This window comes from Hordeum vulgare, chromosome 5H (assembly GCF_904849725.1).
Source record: "Hordeum vulgare subsp. vulgare chromosome 5H, MorexV3_pseudomolecules_assembly, whole genome shotgun sequence".
NCBI classification, from domain to species: domain Eukaryota; kingdom Viridiplantae; phylum Streptophyta; class Magnoliopsida; order Poales; family Poaceae; genus Hordeum; species Hordeum vulgare.
In genome coordinates, this window is record NC_058522.1 from 332,016,602 (window position 1) to 332,029,774 (window position 13,173).

Sequence of the window (13,173 nt, forward strand, 5' to 3'; positions counted from 1 at the left end):
GGCTGGGGAGACCATTATCGTATAGAGGAAAATTAATTTTGTTGTGTGCCTGCATTGTTGGTATTCCTGCTTATTTGATGGTTTTTATTAAATTTCCTAAATGGGCTATGAATGCCAATTAATTACCAAATGGCTCATTTCTTCTATGGAAATGTGGATGAACAACATAAGTATCATCTCGCTAATTGGGGCTTATCTCCGAGAAGAAATGCTTTGGGGGTTTGGGTGTTCCCAACCTTAAAGAATTTAATATGGCCTTATTATCATCTTGGAATAAGAGATACTTTAATCAAAGTGACGAGGATTGGAAGAAGATAATTGATTTTAAATATAATACCAACTCCCCCAATATTCTTTGGGTGGGACCTGAGGCTGGCTCTCCCTTTTGGAAGGGTGTTACCTGGGCTATGAACTCCTTTAGAACCTTTTATCATTGAAAAAATTGGGAATGGGATGAATGTGAAATTCTGGCACGATACATAGCCATGGGATTGTTCCCTCAAAACACAATTCTAGGATCCGTTTCATATCTGAAATCAAACAAAATGTTTTGTGGCTCATATTTGGGATGGGGAGACTTTGAAATTATCATTTAGAACATGTGTGGATAGATTTTGTACGACTAGGTTGTTCCAATTGATCAAAACCATCAAACAATTTCCTTTGTCTGATTACCCTGATTCTCCACTATGGATGTTGGAGACTAGTGGGATCTATTTGATCAAATCCTTCTATAAGGCTATTAATTTCCCGCGGGGGGGGGGGGGGGGGGGCTTCTACCTGCGGTGAGAAACTTTGGAAACTATTCTGTCCTCGTAATATACACGTGTTTCTTTAGTTGTGTGCTATAACAAAGTGTTGAGTAGAGATAACCTAGCCAAACAAAGAACTGTAAATGATCTTACTTGCCCTGTCTGTAATGAATTGGATTATGTTCAATACCTTTTCTTTGATTATGTGGTTGCGAGATTTGTGTGGAGTATAGTTGTCGAGGGTTTCCAAGTCAATCAGATTACTTGCTTCGATGATGTTCGTGCTTTATGGAAATTTCATAAAAAAACATGTGCTTAATATGGTGACATCTGCCTCCTTATGGAGTATTTGGAGACTAAGGAATGAATTTTGTTTCCTGGGTCAAATATGGAAAATTTGAATTGCATTCTTGTGAAACTGCGTGGCTTTCTCCAACAATGGGTGGTTCTCTGCAATGACATACACGTGGCTCTTGTTCCACTGTTCATCCTTTTACTCGAGCGGCATCTCAGGGAACTACTTCGTATTGCGTGGATTGAAGCTCCCGCCAACTGAAAACTGGAATGAGCACCAAGTAGAGTCTGTTCTAGTCTTTTGATGTTTTATTTTCAGTTGGGGTGTTGTCATAGAAATGGTAGCGCGCCGTGACACTTCTCTTTAGCCTGGCTCTTTAAGTGGTAATGTGTTAGTTGCCGATGTGGAGATGTTTGCTGAATCTTGTTTTTCTTTACTTCATTAATAAAAGTGGAGCAGGGGGAGACCCCTTTTATTCAAAAAAAAGTTGTCTAATCACTCTTAGAGCATCTCTTGCCCCCCAAAAACCTTTAGTCCCCTAAAAACATTATTTAGGGAATTAACACACACCTAGCTCCTCGCTTCAAACATTTTAATCCATAAAATTATAGCTTCAAAACTTACCAAATTTGCCTCGGAAAGTTCAACCCTCAGCAAATATAGCTTTTGGTTGTTCCTCTCCCTCGCTAACGACTAGACTCATGTTGTCGTTGCCCCCATCATCGTTAGCAAGCACTAGCCCCCATCCGCGTTGCTCAAATCTTCTCGGCTCAACCCCCTCCCCGCCTCCCCGCCTACCCCACTGTCTCATTCCTCGCCGTTGGTCGAGTCCGACGGGAACCTTTGTTTTCATAGCCGTCGCCAAGCTCGCTACCGACCCCCAGTTTTCTCGAGAATGGACCAATTGGAGCATCATGATGTCGTAGTAGACCTATGTCTAAGCCCATGCAGGTCAACAACACTACAATTAGTCGGGTTCACCGCCCCCATCACGGAGCTCGCTGTTGTTTCCTTCGGCTCATGTGTGTCGTCGACGACATCAGGAATCATTGACGCTGGCTGCTAGGGACCATCGCCAACCTCTGTCCGGTCATTGTCGGAGCTCCATCGCAAGCCATCGTGGCTCGGATCTCCTACGCGCACAAGCAATGATTTTTGGTTCAAAGTGAGAAGGAATGTTGTGGGAGAACTCACTACACGTGCATTGTTGAAGGTTGCCACAGTTATCTGAGTGCTTGCATATGGATGTCTGACCGACACCATCGATGACTATGTTCACATTGGGGAAGATCTCATCTTTGACTCTATGGAATGATTCACCCAACAGTGGTTGAGATCTTTTGCAGGAGTACTTGCAGGGAACCCATTGACGAAGGCTTTTTGTAGGAAGTTAAGAGAGAGGTTGTCCATGAATGCTTGGATCCATTGATTGTATGCATTGTACCTCGAAGAATTGTCTGGTGGCTTGGCAAGGTCTGTTCAAAGGTCATTTTCATGATCCAATAATCATTCTTGGAGCAGTAGCATCACATAATCTATGGATTTTGCATTCATACTTTGGGATGCATGGTTGAATGGTGACCTTAGTGTCCTCAATAGATCTCCTCTATTTGCAAAGCTTAATGCCAGTGGAGCCCCACCTTCCAATTATGTTGTGAAGTGCCATGAGTGCAACATGGGCTGCTACATCATCGGTGTTTTCTATCCTCCATGGGACACATTTCTAAAGACAATCTAATGGCTACATGGAAACAAGAGATCTCACTTTGCAGCGTGCCAAGAATCTGCGAGAAAGTATGTTGATTGTTGAGAGAGCTTATGTCGTGCTTAAAAAATGCTCTGTGATTGTCCATGACTCGAGTGAGTATTCAAAGCCTTAGAGACTATGGAAGATTAGGACAACATGTGTTATCTTGCAAAAGCGGTCATTATCGAGAGGACGCGAAGAACTTGTGGTTCATCTACAATGGTGACATAGTTGAGTTAGAACAACACCGAAACATGATCAAAGCATTCTCGAAGCAGAGAATGGATCGAGACAATAAACTCACAACCAACTCGAAAGATGACCTTGTTGAGCATCATTGGCAACTTTATAGTACATGATTCTTGTGCTCTTATCATGTTTTATTTGGATTATTAGTTCATTTGGACGGTCCGAGTGTTGGAATTTGAAAACACTGAATTTGATATGTATTTGAGTTGTCTGTATTTGAAATCTCAAGTTTTGGATTAATATGATGTGAAAATACATGTTCAAATGGAGTTTGTTTGCAAACGTTTAGAAAAAAAAATAGAGGATTGAGTTTTAGGGCTAAGTGCAAAAAAAAAAAAACTATCAATTTTTGTGTGGATTGAAGTATAAGGGAACGGTTAGATATGCTCTCATATACTTATATGGGATATGGCCTTTTAGCGGGGCTCATATATCACCTTAATAGAGCACAGTATGCCATGTTTACTTTCAGACAAAGTATGCTCACGTCCTCATGAAGACATGCACGCAGTCAAATTTACTACAGTATGCATGTTTGGCAAACAGTATTTATTAGACTTTTTCTACAGAACATGACGCTGAAGTCCAAGATATGAAATTATCTACAAGTCCGGCCACATGAAACTAATTAGCACGGTTAGGTACATAATTGACTATGCGCAGTCCATGTGAACTTCTTGCCGGCATTTTCATGCTTCTCATGCCTGGAGAGGTTTACTGAAAAGGACGGTTTGGATTCAACGCTAAACGTCCGATTCGGTCCGGTGACCAATTTTTTTTCTTTTGGTTCAGTTCATGGAGACAATGGAGGGCAAAATTGACAAAAATGACACCTCAAACGAAAGAACTCATAAAGTGAACCTTCAGGAGAAAGATTTCATGCGTATGACCCTTTTGTGTGGCGTCCGACACCTAGGCGTCACACTACACTGTGTGACGCCTAAGCGTTCGGTGCCACACAAACGACCACGCTGGACAGGCCGGCCCCACTCCCACATAGTGCGACGCCTAAGCCTCAGGCGTTGCACACTTTGCAGTGTGGCGCCGAGCGCTTAGGCGCCACACTGTGACTTAGTCTCGCATCATGTCGCCGTTCCACGAGCAGCTCCCAGCAGCCAGGTGTGGCTGTAGTTTCCATGCATGCAATGTTCAGGACATGGATTAATTTTGGACAAGCACTGAAGTGAAACAGGATAATTAACCTGGTGGAATTTCAGCTTACCATTTCTGCAGAAAGCGCACTGCCGGATTTGACGCCAGCTAGCAGAAAACACAGGAGGTCGATCCAATTACGAACAAAGGGATTTTTTAGCTCCAGCGAGTCGACAATCTCCGAGAACGGGCGTAGCAGCTTCGTGGCGCTGAGGGCTCCCCGAGGACCCATTTTTATCAAGGACTGCAACAGAGAAGGAGCGTATCTACCGGCTGCTGTGGAAAGGATGCCTAGATCGCCTCAGATGGACAACGGAGGCAGAGCCATTGCAGCTGCAGATATAGGGATAACTGCATCCTGCAATTGTTTTTGATACCGTGTTAGCAGAGGATTCAAGGCGGCATAATAGTAACATGGTTAATTAATCTTGATCTCACATTTGAATCATGGCACTTGTATAAATTTACATGATACTTGTTTATATATGCTATACACAATACATAAATCGGCAATTGATTACCCATTTGGCATCATGTGTTTTTTCAGCAGTTCAGTGTGTATACTGACTAGGTACAGTTAAACAGACTTTTATTAGGGAATTGAGTATCAAATGTAGGGAAACTCACTAGAAGCTTTTGCCACTCCCGGATTGCGTCCAGACCAACATAAGTCTCAAGATCCTGCAAGAAAATCAGTATTATGACCAGAACATTCGGATACAAACAAAGGTAATATAAAACATCAAACAAAAGTGCAGTGATAGAGAAGTGCTAAGTTTCATTGGCCTAAAGGAGAAAGTAACATCATATCAATGAATGCAGGACAATTCATTGAAAATAAACGAAGAGTACGGTAGTAGTATGTGCTAGTAGCTAACTGAACCTTGAGGAAATGAGTCGGCCCTATCCGCGACTCGAACTGTCCTTCGGGGACATGAACCATCCATGAGTCATACGAGGCGCACGGAACCGATTCGCCTAGCGCGTCGAGGACCTGCAGTGTCAGTTGAATCATCACCATCATCATCACCACAATTAGTACAGGAAATTAATTTCCCTGAAGAAATCACAGTTTTGCTTTGCTGGAACTAATTTCTCTGAATTGGAACAGACAGTTAACTTCGATATTTATTCTGGGACAGACAGTTAATAATTTCTTTGAATTGGAAAAGACAGTTAATTTCTCTGAACTGGAACTATTTTTTTTTGCTCTGTTGTTGTTTGCAGAAGAGGAACCAATCAATCGATGGAGGGTGACGGACCTGGGCGAGGGGGTTGGCTTGGGGCCCTCGAGACTGGAAGCCGGAGAAGAGCGAGGGGCCGGAGTCGAAGAGGAACCCCTTGACGTCGAACGAGTGGGCGGCGCCGCCCGGCCGGTCGTGGCTCTCCAGCACCACCACGTCCTGCCCGTACCTCGCCAGGAGGCCCGCGCAGCAGAGCCCGCCGAGCCCGCTCCGGATCACCACCACGTCGTTCCACGAGCAGCTCCCGCCACCGTCGTTCCACGGGGACTCCCCCTCCTCCTCCGTGGGCGTGGCGCCGCCGCCCAGGGAGCCGCTTCAGCGCCTGCACCACCTCGCCCATGAACGGCCGCTGCACCGCCTCCACGTGCACGAAGCGGTCCGTCCCTCCCTCCAGTCTCCCTCAGGTTCCATGCGCGGCCTCGGCAGCGGAGAGCGAGCGGTGGAGGCTGGCGGCGCGTGAGATGCGAGACTAAGTCACAGTGTGGCGCCTAAGCACTCGGCGCCACACTGCAGAGTGTGCAACGCCGTGAGGCTTAGGCGTCGCACTATGTGGGGGTGGGGCCGGTCTGTCTAGCGTGACCGTTTGTGTGGCGCCGAACGCTTAGGCGTCACACAGTGTAGTGTGCCGCTTAGGTGTCGGGCGCCACATAAAAGGATCAGACGCGTGAAATCTTTCTCCCGAAGGTTCACTCTGTGAGTTCTTTCGTTCCAGGGGTCATTTTTGTCAATTTTGCCATAATGGAGGCATTTGTTTTGTCATGTTGGCACGCATCCTAAGGTGATCATTTTGTTCTCGTTATGTAATTTGTCTTTCCTTCATTGACATCAGATATAATTTTTTCTTCGACCAAGTTGCAGTCCTGAACTTTGTTGGGGGTTGCTACGCATCCGTCGGGTGATGTTTAGAAAATATCATCCACCTTGATAGCCGTCCGATCCGTGCGCGACGCTTCGGATGGACACCCTGTAATTCCTGAAACAATGCCCCAGTTTCTGAAACAATCGCTTGGTTGCAGGGTTTTTTTCTTCGCGCGCGCTTCGTGGGCACCGAGTAATTCTTGGGACAACGCTCGAGTTTCTGAAACAATCGCTTTGTTGCAGAAACTCCATCTTCTTCCTTCAGACGAAAAACAGAGGGATGTATGGAGTTGTGGAGGAAGCACAACCATGGCGACCATGCTTGATTCCCAAGCTCCATGGCTGGCGGAGGGATCAATCCAGATCCGGTCTGGCGCGGGGAGGCAGGGCCGACGCGGGTCGGCCGGTGGCAGGAACGCGACGGCGATGGCTGGGGGCTCCGGCGCCGGTGGCTGGGGCTCCGGTGGCGCCAGGATCGGCTGGCGGCGGTGCACCACGGCGGGGCATGCGGGACCGTGCTCGGGCAGCGTTCGAGAGGAGGAGGGAGCCGACGGCTCGCTCGGGCAGAGGCTCAGGAGGCTCCAGGCGGCGGGGAGGTGCAGGCGCGGTGGCCCTGCTCCAGCGAGGCCAGCCGGTGCAGGCGAGGGCAAGCGGCGGCGCGGTCTCAGGTAGGGACGCTCGGGAGGAGCTGCAGGAAACTGTTCCTGAAACAACAACATTGTTTCAGAAAAACGGTCACAGCTTACGCAGATCGGACGGTCGCCGAGCCGACGGACGAGACAGCGCGATCGGCCGGTTGAACACAATCTTTTCCCAACTTTGTTCGTCCTTTCTTTTTTAAAGAAAAGGTGTGGGTCGAGCCTAAGAAAATGCTCGAACCTAGCCCGGTTTTGAATCAATAAAGTCATCAACCGGTTAGCATATGCACAGGCCGAAAGAGAGCCTCTTTTAAAAAAAAAATCAACCGGTTAGCATTATCTCTCCTTAATAATAAAGCACTGATTGCTTGTGTCGTCCGTCGTGTCACTTTTATAAAAAAAAAACTGGCGTTTTTTGAAATCAACCCGCAGTCCGAATTTAAGTCAGAAAACGAATCGTTTTTTACATTTTACATAAAACACCCTATATTTAATCAAAACTAACCCGCAGCTCCGGTCCAGTGCAGTCCAAAATATAAGTTCGTTTCAAATTGCTCCTAAATTTGACTAAAATTACCCATCAGTGCCACATATAAGTCATAGAAAACGTTTCAAACAGGAAAATCTTGGAAATGGACCAGCCCATTTAGTCACCTCCTATATTACGCTTTGGGCGTTGAAAAAAGATGCAGCACACCTGTTTGGACTGGCCCATGCGTGGGCGCCTGTTTTTTTGGTTTAGTTTTTTTATTTTTCTTTTCATTTCCATTTTTTTGTACTTTAAATAATTTAGAACTTCAAATAAATTTTCTCAATTTTAAGAAACGGAGAATTTTGAATAAAATATTCAAAAACACATTTTTTTTGAGAATTCAAAAACTACTCAGGAGTTTTGAAAAATGTTTGCATATATAAAAAATGTTTATATTTTGAGAAAATGTCCATAAAATAAAAAAAAATCAATTATTGTAAACAAAAGTCTGTGTAAAAATCTTAAAAACAGTTCGTGCCTCTGTTTTTAGTCTCGTTTTTTATTTTTATTTTTCTGTTCCATGTTTTAATTTAAATAATTTAGAGCTTTGAAAAACTTTTGCAATTTATAAAACTGAGAATTTTGAAATAAAAGTTTGAAGAAAACATAAAATGTTTGTGAATTCAAAAAATGCTCAGGATTTTTGTAAAAATATTCGCATATTCAGAAAAATGTTCAGAATTTTGAGAACAATGTTGGTGAAAACAATAAAAGTCCATGATTTTCAAAAAAAAAGTTTGCGTATTATTTTTTGAGTGCAATTGGAAAAAATGTTTGCTAATTCAAATAATGTTCATGCATTTGAAGAAATGTCCTAAAATTTTAAAGACATAATATGATCAGCAACATTGGAGATTTTAATTGTCTTTCTCCCGTTGCAACGTACGGGCCCTTTTGCTAGATCGAACAAAGAAAATAGCAACAAAGATACAAAGTGGTGGCGCAGTTGCAGAAAATGTATGAAAGAATCTGAAGTCATAGCGTTGGCCATGTTTCTGTAGCAAATTAAGAAATAAAATGGGGCGCACTTAGTCCACTCAGAGCCACATGGGAGAGTTAATCATGGAGCGATAATTAATCAAACAGTTGCAGTATATACTGTATTATATACACAATTTGACCTTCACGAGGACAATACTAGCAGCTAGAGAGTGGCATACGAGTACAGCCGTTTCGATGCCCACCCGATCAGAAAAACAAAATAAATACTAGAAAAAAAATCAAAAAACAAAATCTGGATGGTTGATAATTTGATGTGTGAGATCATTTCAATTTTTATATCAGTTGAACACCTGAAGAGCTCTCAGCAAAAAGAACAAATCGGATCAAAAGAGTGCATGAGCAATAAACTTTTCTAGTAAGCCTGGATTTATCTTTTTATCAAAAACTGCTCAGATGTCTAAATAATTAAAAAATAAAACGGACCTCATGCATTAAATTACCCACCACCTTTTTTTTTAGTATTTGTTTTGATTTTGCAGTTGACACGGGTATACATGAGCCCAGACACAGAAATGGATTTTCGGATAGCGTACCATTTATTATAGTACAACTGTCTCGGTCGTCCTGCAGCTAGGCCGCAGCCACAAATCTGTGAAGAAAGGGTTGAGCTTTCCGTATCTGTCATTCTGTCTGCCAGTTCGGTGGGATTATACAACTGCCTTGGTCTTCCTGCAGCAGCCACGAATCTGTGGAAAAAAGGCTTGAGCTCTGAGTTCGTGTGGATCCATGTGGCCGGAGAGCCCGCTTCTCCGGGACGCCGGCGCTGCCGTGCTCACCGGATGCGTCGCCTTGGCGGTGCTCCGCTTCTGGGAGGAGGTCGGCAACCGCGCCCTCCTGGACCAAGTAAGCTCCGCTCACCACCTAAAGAATTCCTTTTTTTTTTATCGGTGATTGTTTCAGTTTGCACGGAGAAATTTTTGAGTAGATAGAAAGATTGTCGCTCTGCTTCTAGTTGTGCTCCCTTTGCCCCGTTGACCAATCAAGTAACTAGAACGCGAAATTAAGCTACCGAAATTATTTAGCTGCGGTGCTGTCGCCCTTCGGTTCCAATGGCTCGGTGTGCTTTTGTCGTCATGTCCGGACGACGATCGTCTTGGATGATGGAGGTGGTTTCCTTCTGCCTGGTTGTCCTCCTGTCGGACCTTGTCTACGGGTGGTTCGTCTCAGACTGAGCGGCCTTGATATGTTGACGACGATGGTGACTGCAAGACCGTAGTGGGGTATGTTGATGGATGGCATGCTTGGTGAAGCGTCTGGGAGGTGATGTTTTCGGGGTCGGGAGAAATCCTTGTCATTTGACACCGACACGATGATGCTTGAGAGTGTCACCCTTCCTTCCTGAAGGGTGTCGGATGTATCTCCTCCCCACTCCTTGGAGCGTACCGAGGGAAGCACTAAGACATGTCCGGGCAACAGTGTTGTCGTCTTCACTATCCTTTTTGAAGGTGTTGTTTGGTACGCGATGAATTAAAGTGCTTGATCGTGGTGGGAATGCTCCCGAGAGGACGCAGCGGTTGCAAGTCATTGTTGTTTTCGTTATTCCATTGGTGTTGGCATTGTTTTTTTTTCTTTTGGACGTAGATGTGCTATTTGTCCCACCAACATTCTTCAAGAAATCGGTAACAGGTAGCTGCTCGGTCGGCTTGGGAGTGGCGATTAATCGGTGAATCGGCCTATTAACTGGATTAATCGGTCAACCATTAATCGGTAGATTAAATAGAAACTTGCCAACTTATATCTAAAAAATTTATGTATCATACCATAATTCCATGCACCTAGCTATGTTATATACCAAAATATTCTATTGTAAGCATATAAAAATAGATAAGAGGTAAAATTAATAATCAGTATACATCTAAATATATAAAATCTCAAAATTCAAAATGAGCAATTAAACATTTAAACTTATCCATATACTTGCTAACATATATCACATAATATACTACAGATAATAGCCAAAACCAACAGTTTCATGCATCCATCTACAAAATTGCAATTCATAATCTACTAATATATGAATGTTGGATTCTCCACTAAGGTGTGGGGGGAAGATGGTACTACCTTGCCTGTTGGTGACGCCATTGAGAAAGAGATTGGGGAGCATCTCATGGGAGAGGATGGGGAGTGTCCAAGGGGGGTGGGGTCGAGGCAAGCGACCAGAATGGCGGAGCAACTAGATCTTGCATGTGTAGTGTGGAGACTGGCACCGCTGAGAACGCGACTAGCCTCCAGCCAGATTAGGAGGAGAGGAAAGGAGCATGAGGAAGCGCGAGGAGGGCCAAACCCTATGTATTTAGTAGAAAGAGGGGGTGGGAGGCATTATGTGCCAAAATTTTGGGATTCGTTTGCCCATCAGTTAATAGGCCAGTATTGATTAATCGGTCTGGCAACTAATTAATCGGTATGACAACTCATTAATCGGTGTAACTGGTCAATTAATCGGCATGGCAAGTTAACACGATGAATAGGTATTATTCGATTCGGTCACCCTAAGAGTAGCGATTAACTGACAAGTTAACTTGTTAATTGGACGAATTCTTAAACAGTGCCCACCAATGGTTTCTTGTTATGTATCATGTGGTTATTATATATATATATATATATATATATATATATATATATATATAATGGGACGAAAGCCTATTTGGTGAAACTATTTGTAGATAAGTTTGGAACATTACTAACCTCGTGGTTTAGTTACCCAGGCAATGGAGATTCACATGCAAATTATTAACGAGAGATTGATTGGTATCTGGCAATCTGCTTGTCTTTTGCTCTGCATTTTCAGAAACTCTGCAGGAAGCTGGTGCACATCAGTGTCGGGCTGGTATATTTCCTTATGTGGCCTCTGTTCAGGTAAATCAGAGAGCACCAACAAAGCTCTTCATTTGGCATAAAAGTGTGGCGTTGCCTATCTAACATGTCTTCTCCATTGCAGTGCAGATGATGTCTATGCTCCATTTCTTGCTTGCATCGTCATTGCACTAAACATCGTAAAGGTGACTTTGATTGGCCTCGGTGTAGTTAAAGATGATGGCGTCGTTAACTCAATGACAAGAAATGGAGACTATAGGTAGCCTTTCTTTTTCCCCAACTTTATCACAGTATTATTAATGTGCTGTTTATAATATGAACCGACTGTATCTTCAACTTTTCCCCATTGTTTCTAGAGAGCTTCTCAAAGGCCCGCTCTATTACGCGTGTACTATAACTCTCACTACCGTAATCTTTTGGAGGACGTCTCCCATTTCGATCGCTGTGATTTGCAATCTGTGCGCAGGGGACGGTACTAGTTCTTTCTCATGCAATTACATTTTTATCCGGTGCTACCATGTTCTCCTTTGATCCTTCGAGCCAAGGTTTCAGAAAACAGCATAACTTTATATGCTGCTTCTTTCAGGTGTGGCCGACATAGCCGGGAGGCGATACGGGCATGTGAAGCTCCCTCACAACCCTGACAAATCCTACGCCGGAAGCATCGCAATGTTCTTTGCCGGATTCATCGCATCGATCCTGTAAGCAACAATATATGCATACTACTTGACCCTGAAGCCTGAAGTCATCTCTTGTTTTACAGTCTGAAAAGACGGCAACTAATACTGAATATGGCGTACCTGCAGGTTCATGTGCTACTTCCACCTTTTCGGGTTCGTGGAGCAGAGCTGGACCATGGTCGCTGCCTTCGGCATCACGTCGCTTGCAGCGGCAATTGTCGAGTCACTCCCGGTCAGCACGCGCTTGGACGATAACCTGACGACTTCGATCACTTCTGTGCTCGTCGGCGGGCTGGTTTTCTACTATGTTGGTGGTGGAGGTGGTGCCGGAAGCGGCGGCAGGAGCAGCATCTTGGCGACTGCTGAGATGGTCTTTGCAGGCAGTAGCTACTAAAGTGAGGAGACGATGGAGTGAATTGGAAGGCTTTGTTGGTGGTGATACAATCATACTGCAATTGAAAGGCTGTCAGCGAGTGTTGGTTTAGTACGTTTTTTTTTCTTTTTAGAAAAGGAGAAAGACCCCCGGCCTCTGCATCTGAGGCGATGCATGTAGCCATTTTATTAATTATTTATAAAGACCTTACAAAGTAATACATCAGTAAGACTGAAGCCACCGGCTAGACAATATATGTCGCTACTTCTATACAGTTGATGAAGAGATGCTGATAGTCTGGGACTAATACCAAACAGACCTCGCAGCCAAACCTAACATCTAAGACCTGATGCCCCAACCAAGCCACCTGCTGGGTATGGGCACCCACCGCTCCGGCGCACACTCAGAGGTCGCCGCCACCAACTGTCATCAATCCATCTTCAGAACTGTACTGACGCATCCACCTTGCCCGGTCTAGCTGCCGTCGACGCCACCACGACGGCAGACAGCGTCGCCCTCCTGTGCGAGTCCATCCTCGCACATCATACGCCTAATCACCAGGGCGCCACGCCATCGAGATCCGTCGCCTTCAATGTGCAGGATGAAGCACCGCTCCACCGAAGAAAACATCCACTCGTCCCCCGAACCCGCGTACACCTCCAAGAATGACACCCCTAAGGGGGAGACGACACAAGCGCGACGCCGTCTTCTGATCTATCGATCTAGGGTTTCCCCCGGAGGTAGCAGATAGTGGTCTAGAACTTCTCCTCGGTGATGCCTTCAAGAAGGAACGACACCGTAGAGCGTCGCCATCGCCGGCTTTGGCATCTAGCCAAG

The 13,173-nt window shown here is 44.8% G+C and overlaps 1 protein-coding gene and 1 long non-coding RNA gene across 2 annotated transcripts; one reads left to right on the forward strand and one right to left on the reverse strand.

The window, feature by feature from the left end:
• Positions 1–3,751: 3,751 nt before the first annotated feature.
• Positions 3,752–4,862, reverse strand: LOC123398621. The gene is made up of 3 exons (XR_006610222.1): positions 4,823–4,862; positions 4,266–4,553; positions 3,752–4,168 (listed from the first exon to the last, which is right to left on the reverse strand). It is a non-coding gene; the product is annotated as an uncharacterized LOC123398621 (long non-coding RNA).
• Positions 4,863–8,999: 4,137 nt separating this feature from the next.
• LOC123398285 (probable phytol kinase 2, chloroplastic) lies at positions 9,000–12,608 on the forward strand. Its single transcript, XM_045092766.1, has 6 exons — positions 9,000–9,312; positions 11,258–11,325; positions 11,408–11,542; positions 11,640–11,755; positions 11,870–11,984; positions 12,090–12,608. The coding sequence occupies exons 1-6, from the start codon at positions 9,196–9,198 to the stop codon at positions 12,355–12,357; spliced, it is 819 nt and encodes a 272-aa protein (XP_044948701.1). The 5' UTR covers positions 9,000–9,195; the 3' UTR covers positions 12,358–12,608.
• The last annotated feature ends 565 nt before the right edge of the window (positions 12,609–13,173 follow it).